Below are 13011 nucleotides of genomic sequence, written 5' to 3'. Positions count from 1 at the left end.
AAGTCTGCGAGCCATGAGTGGAGATGTCCTTTGTTATGTTGTGTCCAGATTTGTTCTATGCAATTGCTCTTCCACAAGCCGAGACCACGTTAAAAAAAATGTAAACAATGTCCTGACATTTGTGGACCCTGACAGTCGAGGCACTTTTCTGGAACGTATCTCCCGTGAATAGCGAGGTACAACAGTACTTCAAATCCCCTCAACTTCAACAACAGTACCGCAACCCCCGACAATCCCCCATCAACCAAAACCCCCACAATACCCACCACCATTCCACCCTCCACCATCAATCATCACCCCAATATCCACCACCCTCGAATGGGGAGGGACATCGACACTTCATGGACATGACGGTGGGACACGGCATGGCCACAAATGGCGTCCGGGAAAAGTACAAAACGGGACGATCCAGCAACATTCAAGACACCAGGTCAGCCTATGATGGTGGGACAAAGCATTTGTCACCTATTTTGTCCACGGTGTCCAAGTGTGCTGGGCACTGCCCATGCTGTCGGGTGATGATGGGTATTTCTGCTCAAGTAATATATAAACCATTTTATCAATCAATACAAAATCCCTCCCTTATAAATCTATAAAAATCAAATCCTACCCAGCTAAAATGATCACATGACCAGCGGTGTCATCTTCACAAACACTTCCACCTTCTCCCTCTGAATCGCTAGCACAAGGCTCAAAACGATTCGGCTCCACAATTCCCCCAAAAGAGTTTCCATCACTAATTTTGTCTCCAATAGTTTCTTCAAAATACCACTAATCACTTTCAACATTCTGAGAACCTTTGGAGTTGCGAATGACAGAGGAATCAGGATCAGAATTCAAGCTTAACATGCACCGCTTCTCTATTAAACCACCATTTGGATAAATATGGATTTCAGATGTGATGTCACTGGAAAAATCGAAAATCGACACAGCCTTTTTTAGTCACTGTGATTGGCAAAAGCAAAATTCAAATTATTTTTCCCTTCAAGTTTGACCGTGATTAATGATACTCAATGGTTTTCAGAAAAGAAAAAAAAAAAATTGCGTTTGGGTTCCCCTTTAAAGGAGTAACTGCTCTCTATGGCCTCGTATCCCAGCATCACATGTCTCCTGGATTCTGTATATTGTAAAGCTCAACAATATTGGAATCTCCCACGATGAGGCTGAAGAACAGGGTTTGTTGCACTCACATTGCAGGCGGATCAGTGGCCCCTTTCTTTTTTTAACCTTCTCTCTGGTTTCCTTTGTTCTCTCAGCCTTCCAATCCTCCCCAGCAACTCCAAGATGTACACATTATTCCAACAATCCCCTCCTGGTTAATCTCCCCAAATCCAGTATGACTGCACAACCTCAACTCTTTTGTTCATATTCCCTCTCATCTGTGGGATCACTTTCCTGAGCATGCCCTCTCCCACTCTTCCTTTAAGCAGGCAGTTCAACGCCATCGCATGTCATCCCTTAAAATTTATTTTTACCCCCAATGACCACGCCTAGTTCAACCTCCTTACTTGCAGGTTGCTGTGTTTCCTCCCTTCCTCTCTCACCTCTCCTGTCATCTTGCTCTTCCATGAGCCTCAATGTTCTAAAGGGGGGGGGAGGGGGGAATTAATTAAAGTGCAACTTTGTGATCAATGGCCTCTATTAACCTTCATTAATACACATCGATTAAAAAATATATTAGGGCCTTGTATTGGAACCAGTATTTAATGGCATAATTGTGTTTTAATTATAAAAGTTTAGTGACTGTGACAGCCATCAAACTTAAGTCTTTTGAAGATCATTTTGCTCACAAAACCTCTCATTTGTAGTGTTGTTTGCAAGTCTGTGCAAATTCCTGCAAAGGCCTTACCCACATACTCCTTGGGTGGCATAAGTTTCTCATACTTTATGGTTTGCACTGCCCTGCTTCCCTTCTCCTCGTCATCTGTAGAATTGCCTTCGAGCATCTCGCTCTCTTCAGGTGCAGAAACAACGTGCTGCTGTTTCCGTGGCTTTTTCCTGGGGGAAGTGCCAGCAGGAATTTCGCCACCCGTGGAACAAAGTGCAGGAAGCAGACCGGATCGTGTGCTCGATGGAGGAGCTCCTAGAGTGAGCAGCAATATTAACAATGTGTTCACTCAATGCAGTCAAAATGTAAGTAGAAGAGAATTGGCAAACCTAAAAAGGAATGAATGGAATAAACAATTGAAAAACGAAATGATAATGACGGCATACTTCACAGCTTACCCAAAACCATTCCATCCACTCCCTCTGGTTGCTCCTGTTTCACTTTTATCTCTGGAAGCACAATTCCAGTCACCATGGCACTACTTGCCACCACACCTGGACCCATTCCACTACCCATTGTCCCACCAGCACAAAATCCCAGTGTTCCCAATCCAGCAAGGACGGAGGCAGACGTAGGTGCAGCAGCCGCAGGGACCATAGTCACGGAGAGGCTCCCAGGAGCTGTTGTCGCAGAACTGATTTGCAAGGGATGCTGGGTAGGCTGGCGCAGAGAGGATAATGAGATGTCGGTATGAAAGGTTGTAACATCAGAAGCAGGATGAAAAGCCAAAGCAGTATGAACGTCTGGTGGCATGGCCACCTCACTAAAGAAGGAAGAAATGGCACGGACATTTGCACTTATTCATGTCATTGACAACTTGTCAAAAACCGTGGTGCAACACAAGGATCCCAAGGAAGAGGTTCAAGAAAAACGCTGCTCTTCACTTGTTTTTACATCCAATACTCAAGTAAAACAAAACAAACAAGAAAAAGAGCAATCAGATTGCAAACTCTCACCAAGACTTCTTTTGAGTGGTGTATTTTTATAGGTTTCAGGGTAAATCCAATATCGCTGCCAAACCATGTGACCAATGACATATGTGTGAACCTTTTGTTCCTTATGAACAGGTGGTCATACATGTAAAGTTTTGCCTCTATCTGTTCAGCTACTTCAGAGATGGTTTTTGAAGGTTTTTCAAAAAAAATTATATGGCTGCCAAATCACGTGGCCGATGACGTCATTAATTTTTTTTATTTTTCTGTTGACCATTTTATCCCGAGATGACCCTCAAAAATTTTCATACCGATTGGATGTGGCGTTCTACATATGCAATTATGACATCATAAAGAGGGCTCCTATGACATCATTTAAATAAATTTAAAAACCACACATTCCCATGAGGAGTACTTGCTATGTGCCAAGTTTCAATTTTTTCCTTGGTGCAGAGGTCCAAAGTTTTTCCGTTTTTCCAATATGGCTGCCACACCACATGACCTATGACGTCATAATTATTAAAACATTCTACATGAGTAGTCGCACCAATGGTAAAAATTTTGTTTCAATCCGACAAGCTGTTGCGGAGAAAACCACGAACGTTCTGTGCGGACAAACAAACAAACAAACAAACAAGACAGACAGACCCAAATGCAATACCCTCTCCGAATCCTTCGGCGAGGGTAAAAATTCAAACCTATTTTGCATTCTGGAGAAGCACAGACATGCTAACTGCCTACACCATACCAATACCTGAGAGGCCGCGGAGAGCCGGAGCCACGGGCTCCATCTCCACGAGGACTACTCGTGTCTGTGGGAATGAGAGTCTTCCTTACAGCAGACCTGTTATAGCACACGAGCACTTTATTAATTTACAATGCATGGGATGACTATCAGACCGTACACGTCCGCAGCAATGATTACAAGGTTAATTAAATTCAACTCCAAACCACATCGACAGGAGTTGGCAAACAGTTTTATATATTTACAATCCACAGTGTTGAATCAATAACACTCCTCCAGAGACATTAATTTATTAAATAATAAACAAAACAAACGCACCCCTCTGATGCAGTCTTACGACGCAAGATGCTGGGTCGAGGTGAAGAAGCTTGCACTTGTCCAGATCCTGGCGTGTTTGGGTTGTGGCCTGAACTAGAGGGTGACGTAACCGCAAAGGAGGAAGGACACATCCCTGCTGCCACACTTTCAGCCAACACCACACCTGGTGAGAGGGTGTGTATATGAGGAAAGTTAATGACAGACAGGTTTTTAAACAGCCCATTCACATTCATAATTTAAGATCAGAAACCAAGTTGGGAAGATAATAAACTGGTTTTATTTATGGAAGAAAACCCTTTTGTTGCAAAAGGCAAAAAGCAATTGAGGTGACTGGCAGCAAAACCTGTAGGCTTGCTCTCAGGGGGACCCTGGTTTGCAGGTGTAGATGCTGTGGAGGCCGAGAGTGGTGGGAAGCTACGAGAAGGATCCATAGAGACCAGGACAGGGTTTATACGCATTGCTGGTGTGCCACCGACGCCACCCATCCCGGCTATTGCAGACACCGTGCTCTGTGCTAGACACGAAAAGACATAACAATCATTGGAAAATACTAAAGGAACAGAAAGCTTGACATGGATATCACTGTCATTGAATGTTGGTTAAATATTGGAGGGAAGACAGAGGTGATGTGAAGAGGGACAATAGTCTACATACACGCAAGGGGCCGCACCGCAGTGACACTGGTAGTGATTGGAGCATAGTGGTGGCCAGAAATGGGATAGCCAAGGGTGAGTGTAGGATATTGAGTGGTGTGGTAGTAGGAGAGGATAGGCACAGTCCTGCAAACAGAAAGAAATCAAAATCGTGTTGTAAAAACGTTCAAGCAGTTGTGATCATTGTGATATACAGCAAATTGTGGTAAAGTAGAAATGAGAACAAGTATGATGGTGGAGGCAACGGTTCTCCCACCCTCTCCACAGTTCAATCCAATGAGCTCAATAGTAAACATACATTGGAGATGCTATTTTTCTATCTTGGCCCACCCAGTGTGACCATTCCAGGTCTTGCCATTGTAAAAGCGAGCACCTGCGAGTCATGTGCAACCAGCTTCCTAAAAACACTTCTGGACTTGCAATAAAATCCTGAAACTTTATCGTGTGGAAACTACTCGTCTTCCTTGTCCACTACCGATTGTGGAGCTACTGATCCAGATTTGTCTCTTTCTTTGAGCAGATACGACATGGCTGCAGTCTTCAATGGGCTGTGCTGAAAATTCAGAGAAATTTGGTGCATCTGGGTATGCAAGGGAACCAAGTGTGGTCCAGGGCTTCTTGGCTATATTCCCTGAAGAAAGCTTTCCATCACCATCTTCCTTTACAAAATCGATTTCCATCTCCATCAACTTAATAGGCATAATTTTTTGCAGGTAAAAAAAATCTCTCATTTTATTGTATTAAAGTTTTCCGTCTGCATGTACACCTTTGTCTTGAGTTCCCAGAAGCTCTGATCGGAGCCCAACGAACATCCATCCATCAGGACCATACTCTGTGCAAAGCGTTGGTACTGCCGAAGCAGTCTCCTTGGCGATTGGGCACAATCCTGGACAGGTCACCACTCCGACACAGGATACCAGCAAGCTGGCACTCATTTTGCTGACCTCGGAAGGATGACAGGCAGAGTCAACCCCACCTGGTATGAATTCAACAGCCAAGTGGGATTTGAACTCAGGATCCTCGGATCCCAAGCTCACCACCCAACGAACAGAACTACCATTAAGCAAATGGATGCGAGTTCCAATTCCAACATGTTACACAGCAGAAGTGATCGGTCAAATAAGAAATAAATCATTTCAGTGAGTTATATAGTTCCATCAAGTTGTGTCTGACTTCTGGTGACGTTCATGATCACATGTCTTCAAACATCCCTATCTTGCACCACTTCCTGAAGCTATGGTAGAGACTGCTTGGTTTCAGCCTTTACCCCATCATCGGGCACATACATGGTCTGCTTCTTCTTCCTCCCTCAAATATAATGAGCATGGTTAATTTCTCCAGACATTTGTTTATTCTTCTTGCAATCTATGGAATTTTTACATTAATCTCAAACACCACATTTAAAAACCATCAATCTTCTTCCTTTTTTTATTTTTTTCACTATCCACAACTCGCATCCATACAATTCACAAACCTCCTCTTGGTTTGCATCATAACGTCTTCCCGTTTCCAGATCTTTGTCAATCCTGACATTGCTGTTCTCCCCAATGCTTATCATTTATTAATATCTCCTCCACATTCTCCACTCAATCTTAGAACTCAGGAAGATGAAACTTTCCACTATTTCCACATGATCGTCTCTCAATCTGAACATGGCGACCTTCTCACTTGACAAGATTTTAGTCTTTTTGAGATGTAATCAAAGACCAGCCTTTTCACTTTCCTTCTTTACTGTGTGCAGAAATTTCATCAAGTCCTCTTTAGAAAACTACTAACAGAGTGGTATCATCAGCATACCTTAGTAGATAAATAAAACCAAAAATAAAAAAACAAGTAAAATAAGCAATCAATTCATTCTTTCCCATTGAAATTCTTTGGAATCGTCATTCGCAAAGTGAGGATGTCACTTTCGGTTGTTTGCACGTGGCTGTGTAAGCTCCGAGGCACCAACAAGAGAAGTGTTTTTTGTGTTGTTTTTTGCATATTTTGTTATTGAGATTTATTGGGTTGTGGGATTAGATTTCAAAGGTTGAAGTTGTGTTCATAACAGTTTTAGCGGGTATTTGTGCAAATTTATTGAAAAAAGCAGGGGGAGGCATTGTGTTAAGTTCAGTGTTTAAGTCAGTTTGGGCTTTGGGAGTTTGGTGGTGTAAATGGAGAGTGAGGGAGAAAGGAAGAGTATATAAAATGTGGTAGTTGCTCAATGTAGGCCACATCAAGAATAGGGGAAGCAGAGGGTACTCACTGTTGTCGGAAGTGTGAGGAAATAGCCCACTTGAGGATGGTTTTACTACGTTAAAGGAACTTACAGATAATTTGCAGCAAGTATCAGAATGTGAGAAATTGGTAGATAATAGTTGGTTATGGTTGTGGAGTGAGGTTGCTGAGGATATTGTCAGTGATGATGATGCAGCTGGAGCAGGAAGTGGTGAGGGTGCATGCAACGGTGACGGTGTACCATGTAGCGCCATCTAGTGGTAGCAAAGGGTATTAGAATTTTGAAATTTCCCTCGACTACAAAGTGGGACTTATCCACATTTCTCTTCCCATGCAATTACAGATAAAAACGCAAAACACGGTCCGTCGATCCATGAAGCTGTGAAGCCATGTGACAATATGTCTATTAAGTACGTATTATTTGAACATCAATTGCACCCGAACTTCACGCACGTACGTCTATCAATTATGTACAATTGGAATGTACTTTTCAACCTTTTGGACTGCTGAGACCCCTTCAACCATTGAAGAACCTCAAGACCCAGATGACTCAAAAGACCAAGAGGACCCTTTAAGACCCCTTAGATCACACAGATTAAACAGCTTAGACCCTTGACCATGGAGACCACTTGGACCTTTTTATATTACAAATAAATTTTAAATAAATATAAATATCACCAAAAAATTTAAACAAAAGAAATGTTTATTATGATTGGTGTTAATCATGACAACACAGCAAATCTGTGATGTCAATCTCTGCAATGACGTGTGGACAGGTGAGCGTTGCAAGCCGATCCACACGAGAAAATATAAAAACTAAAAACACAGTCGGTCCACCCATCCGTGAAACCGTTAAGCTGTGTGATGATGCGTCTATTAATTACGTACTATTTGAATGTCAGTTTCACCCTAACTTCAAACACCCATATATTAATTATGTACTATTGGAATATACTCTTCAATCCTTTAGACTGCTGAGACCCCTTCGACCGGTGAAAACCCTTGAAGACTCCCAAGATGCTTAAGACCCTGAGGACCCCAAAGATCGAGAAAACTCTGATAACCCAAAAGACCCCAAAAATCTGGAAGGCCCAAAAGACCCTGAGGATGCAAACCCAGATGATCCAAAAGACCCCAAAGACCCAGATTACCCCGAGGACCAAAAAGACCCAAAATACCCCAAGGACCCTGAAGATCCCAAGGACTCAAAAGACCCAAAAGATCCAGAGGACCAAAAAGACCCCCAAAAAAACATGAGGACCCAAAAGACCCTTTTTACCGAAGTGAAGACCCTTAAAAACCCCTTCTACCATTTCAGATCCCTTCACCCTTTTGACCCCAAGACCCTTTGGACCTTCACATTGCTCAAGTCCCTTTAGAACCCTTAGACCATAACATCATTTAGACCCCTTACACCTTCAGAAAAATTAGACAGCTTTGGGCCTTGACCATTTGGAGCTTAAGACCTCTATATATCTATACCTACAGAAGGCAAAAATCTCTCATATATTATATAATGTACATATATATATACATATACATATACACATACATACATGTTCTATGCACAGCCACATCTTTTAAGTGACAAACTCCAAAACTCGGGGTATAAATACAACTCTGTGTGTGGGTGTTGGGTAAACATAGTTTATGTGACTGCAGCCTCACGTGGGGATGTTGGGGGGGGGGGCGTTAATTCTCAATGTAAGTGTGTATCATGCTTGGTGGTGGCAGAGGGTATTACAATTAACTTTTTACCTGGGCAATGCTGAGATGAAAGCAATCTCTTCGCACTGGTAAATTTGTCGTCCTTACCTTCTCCCTGCCCCCCCCCCCAACGGTGAGGCCCGTCATAGTTTGTGAGACATTTCTAGTGGGAGGAGACACCAGGACAAACGTGGGGACAAAGAGCTAGCGGGTGGGACGTGAGGATGGGGAGGGGTTCAAGCACTCAATGCAAAGGCAAATTTGGCAAACAGGACAACTAATTGGTCCGTCAGCGAAGCGGCGGGCAAGCTCTGATAGTTGGTGAATATTGATGAACATCCTTCTATCCTATTGGGTGGATTATCCACCAATGAATGTTGACCTTATTACTCCATGTCTACAAAACGTCTATTTTGTTCCTCCTTCATTCTGTTCGCGTTTTTGTCCCCGACGAGAACGGACCGAAATGCTTTGGCATGTCTCATTGTTGAAATGTTTGTTGTCATTTTATGAAATAGCTATTGGCACAAATGGAACAGATATATTACTTTCTCCAGTGCGTGTTCCCATATTATTACATGTCTAAAGTTTCAAACGGAGCATCATACAACTTTTCCACAGTGTGCTCTGATGTTATTGAAGGAATGTCTGTAATCACCAACAGAGCACAGACATGGTTTTCCCCTCATTGGTTATCTCCATTTGGGTTTCAGAAGGTGGGAGGAAGGTGTCCCAGAACTCAAAATCTCCACCTCCTTTTTGGTAAAGGATCGTTATTCATGAACCAAATTGTGAAACATCGTTCGAATAGCCTCGTTCCAAGGGCTCTTTTCAAAATCTTCACTGAACCTCTGACAGCCTCCACTCGTAACTCGTCTTTCATCCAGTGCGTGTTCTCTTATTACAATCGATATTATTGTATTCTCTCATTATAATCTAAGTTACAATATAATAAACACCTATTTGGCTTTTCTTCAATGAGTTCTCATCTCAAGGTAGTTCTGTATGCCTGGTGTTGGCTTAATGGTTTGAGTGGTGGGCTTGGGATCCCACTTAGCTGTTGAATTAATACCAGGCGGGGTTGACTCTGCCCGTCATCCTTCCGAGGTCGGCAAAATGAGTGCCAGCTTGCTGATATCCTGTGTTGGAGTGGTGACCCGTCCAGGATTGTACCCAATAGCCAAGGAGACTGCTGAGGCAGCACCAACGTTCTGCACAGAGTATGGTCCCAATGGATGGAAGGTAGATCTGCAACTGAAACTTCCCCTCCTAAAATAGACATACACAGATACAGTTGCATCTATTAAAAGCATGACTGTATAATAGCAAAGTCTGGAATGATAAATGTCCTAATTCAATAACTGCCCTCATGAAATAAAGCACTCAATTTGCACATTAAAGCTGCCAAACAAAATCATGTTTGCAACTCTGAAAAGCTCTCTTAGGCCTCCTGAAAGTCAGTCTTCAATCTTTATACCAGAATAACTCAATTGATTGAGCTGATCTAAGTGGCCAAATGTCAAGCTGGCCATAATCGACTCTTCGTGTGATTTTGCAGAGAAAAACAGTTTCCGCTTCCACATTTCCTACCATAACACAGAGGCAGTAAGACATCAAGTTGTACATTTCCCTGTATCTAACTCTGCTGTCTTCACCAGGGGGGCCTCCAAATACTTTTGACATGAGTTCTGTTGGTTTGAAATGGTGGAAATGTACATTCCTCTCACTATGTGTTCTGTTTACATCACCATTCCAGCTCATTGTCCCCTGAAACGCAAGGAATTCTCCTCTGCGACTAACCGGGTCAACTATTCTTTGGAAACCCTGTCCATCGTTCTGCTGATATTCCTCTTCATGGTGAAGCAAGGTATTTAAATGGTTGTTGCCCCATTGTCTAGATGTCTTGGGTCATTTGGGTAGGCCTTTGGGTGAAATACTTGGATTGCATCCAGGATGCCAATCTGTGTAAAGCGTTCCTGCAGATTCTATTCTGCAACATTGTATTGACTTGTACATCCATAAATGTATACGTACATGTCAATTAAAACTTTTATGGTTACCAATTAAATTGCAGCTTTGAATGTTTCTTCTCGCAGTAAATTATAAATGCTTAAACGCATATACAGTAGGAGTGTCATCATCCTCGACCTCACTTGAAGATGGGTAAATGCCCAGAGCGGTATTCACCATCGTTGGCACGTGCACTTGACGGTTCAGGCACGTTGTCGATATTGGGTGATGTGGGCAAGTCGGGATTATCAAGATTTTGTTCTTCCTCTTCTAAATTTGGGTCTCTTGTGAACAGAAAGCACCAACGAAAGCGCCAAAGAAACGATCAACAGAAAGTGGTTTGAACGGGTCTTGGGCAGCATTTTTTACGACCCCGAATAAATCACGTGCTCTCACTCAAGCCGGTGGAGCACGACCTTTATAGAGCGTGACATATTAGAGAACTGTAGTGTCGTCGAAACAAGTAAAACTTAAATTTCCATACAAAGTTACTTCGCTTCATATCTTCGAGGTACCTTTGCCAGACGTGGGGGGGGGGGTATTTTGCCATGAAAATGACGTCCAGTGTTCTCCGAACATGGCCATTTCACATCTAGATACCATGCGCACAGAAGATTTCAACCTCAACCAAAATGGATTTGAATGAAATACCATTTGTTTCATTACGAGTTGAGGCTACAGGAAATAACTGCATTGCAAATTTAACATCAAAATTTTCGCTGTCATAATAAGCCGTTGAGGCGATGACATCATGAATATGATGAATATGAATTAGTATCAGGCAGAGGTACTAGACAAATCACCATGGTGACAGGATCTCTGCTTGGAGAATGGTAAAACTATTGCATCGTGAAAGTGAAACTCCTCACCACAGTGCCATTAATAAATATCAAGAAGTCAACACAATACTACAAACTGCAAGCATTTACACCCGTTATTACTCCTTCAGATACTACCATAATTAACATGACTTGTACACAGTAAAAATAATTAACATTTTACGCCCATCCACCACCTGTCCTCCTAAACATTCTCCCGGCCAAAAGACAGGTGGATGGGTACATACGCAAGCAAAGAGCCAGCTCTGAATTGACAAGTTGATTGTATTAAGCATGCAAAAAGGGGAATTTGGACAATTTGGTAAAGAGATAAGAGGAAATGGAAGAGAGACAAAGGCCTGCGTGGGGCATACTTGGAGTTGGGGGGGAGGGTAAGGTGAAAATTTCAGCCAATTTTACATATGTAATATGTGGAGGTCCTCGAAATGAAATATTTCCAAGACATTCTATACCAAGGCATTATATTAGTCTGCAGTGGTTGATTGTGAAAGTGATCATCTCTCGTGTCTGTAAAAGTGTCTTTAAAAAAAAAAAAGAAGCATAATTGACTGCATTGATTGCACACCTGCCATCTCCTCTCCCATCCATGGTGACAGTACCCGACGCTGTGGCCGGGTTCGGGGACGAGCGGTGGGCACCAGGCAAAGTCAGGAAGCTTCCTGGTCGGTCTGGTGGGAAGTCGAGGGGCAGTCGGGGGGGTTGTTGCTGCTGTTGCTGCTGTTGCTGCGGGATAACTTTGGCTGGAGCGAAACAAAAAATATATGTTAAAAAAAAAAGAAGAATAAAAAAAACAACTTGGCAAGTCAAAGAAATGGAGAGAAGTAGACACAATAAAAGGTGATATTGCTCATCTAGTACATGCTGCATGACAAGAAGGTGATGACAACACCCTGGTGCAAAATCAATATGAAACTTGGATCAAACAATGTCCTGCCACGTGAATACAAAAGAGAATTTAAATCGGGTAATCTGCTACTCAATGCTAATTGCAACTTTAATTTCAAATTAAAATTAAAGATTCATGCAAAGTCTCAATTTAAAAATGTTGAACTAAAGTTCCTTACCGACAGGGATTGTTGGGACTGAAGCTGGTTGGGAATGGATTGCATGAGGTGTGGATGTTCCAGCTACATTGGAAGGGCAGGGAGTGGAGAAGGGAAGTGTGGGAGGATTGCAGCACAACATTAGGAAGCGTGTGCGGTTCATTCGAGTTAAAGTGATGATGCAGCGGAGTTATACAAATCCACTGAATGTCATTCCAGTCACCATTGTGTCTAATCACCTGTTTGCCGTTTCCAGATCAACCTCCATGAACATCGCTTTCCAGAGCGTAAAGTTTATTATTTTACAATTACGTTGAAAATTTGCATTCGTAATATACAACCTTCTCCAAAAACAGATTGTTTAATCATTGTTGTTTATATCTAGTCCAAAAATAAATAAATAAATAAAATGCTAGGTTTTCCGGCAACAAACTCAATGATTTTTAATTGTTCACTCAATTAATGTGGTTGTTAGGTGGGGATATATATATATACACGAGGTGTGTTCAAAAAGTATCCAACCTTAATTTTTCGTGCGTAAACAAATGAAGCGAGGGGGGCATGGTTTGGTGCACGTATGTAGCGATCCTAATCCGTATGCGTGAATATTTTCCCGCCTGTAGAAGCTGACAGTCGCCGACGAGTGAGGAAGTGTAAGTGAGCGCCGTCGGATTTTCGTTTTTGACAAAATGACGGATCACTGTGGTCTCATCGCCAGT

The 13011-nt window shown here is 42.5% G+C and overlaps 1 protein-coding gene across 3 annotated transcripts in view; it reads right to left on the bottom strand.

The window, feature by feature from the left end:
- The window catches only part of SAP130 (Sin3A associated protein 130), a 63116-nt gene that overhangs the window by 13714 nt on the left and 36391 nt on the right, over nucleotides 1-13011 (bottom strand). For 2 of the 3 annotated variants that reach the window (XM_085888791.1, XM_085888792.1), the window contains exons 9-16: nucleotides 12314-12376; nucleotides 11815-11989; nucleotides 4478-4602; nucleotides 4167-4337; nucleotides 3824-3986; nucleotides 3515-3604; nucleotides 2227-2591; nucleotides 1850-2083 (exon numbers count right to left, since the gene is read on the bottom strand). In XM_085888791.1, coding sequence (XP_085744917.1) covers nucleotides 1850-2083; nucleotides 2227-2591; nucleotides 3515-3604; nucleotides 3824-3986; nucleotides 4167-4337; nucleotides 4478-4602; nucleotides 11815-11989; nucleotides 12314-12376 — 1386 coding nt within the window. Of the gene's footprint in view, nucleotides 1-1508; nucleotides 1583-1849; nucleotides 2084-2226; nucleotides 2592-3514; nucleotides 3605-3823; nucleotides 3987-4166; nucleotides 4338-4477; nucleotides 4603-11814; nucleotides 11990-12313; nucleotides 12377-13011 lie in introns of all 3 variants that reach the window. The other variant, XR_015060170.1, reaches the window with a different exon arrangement.

The sequence above is a fragment of the Eptatretus burgeri genome, chromosome 7 (genome assembly GCF_056783735.1).
Source record: "Eptatretus burgeri isolate ZD-2024b chromosome 7, Ebu_testis_v1, whole genome shotgun sequence".
NCBI lineage: Eukaryota > Metazoa > Chordata > Myxini > Myxiniformes > Myxinidae > Eptatretus > Eptatretus burgeri.
The sequence above is the reverse complement of the archived record's forward strand: the minus strand, read 5'-3'. Positions and strand labels throughout refer to the sequence as shown.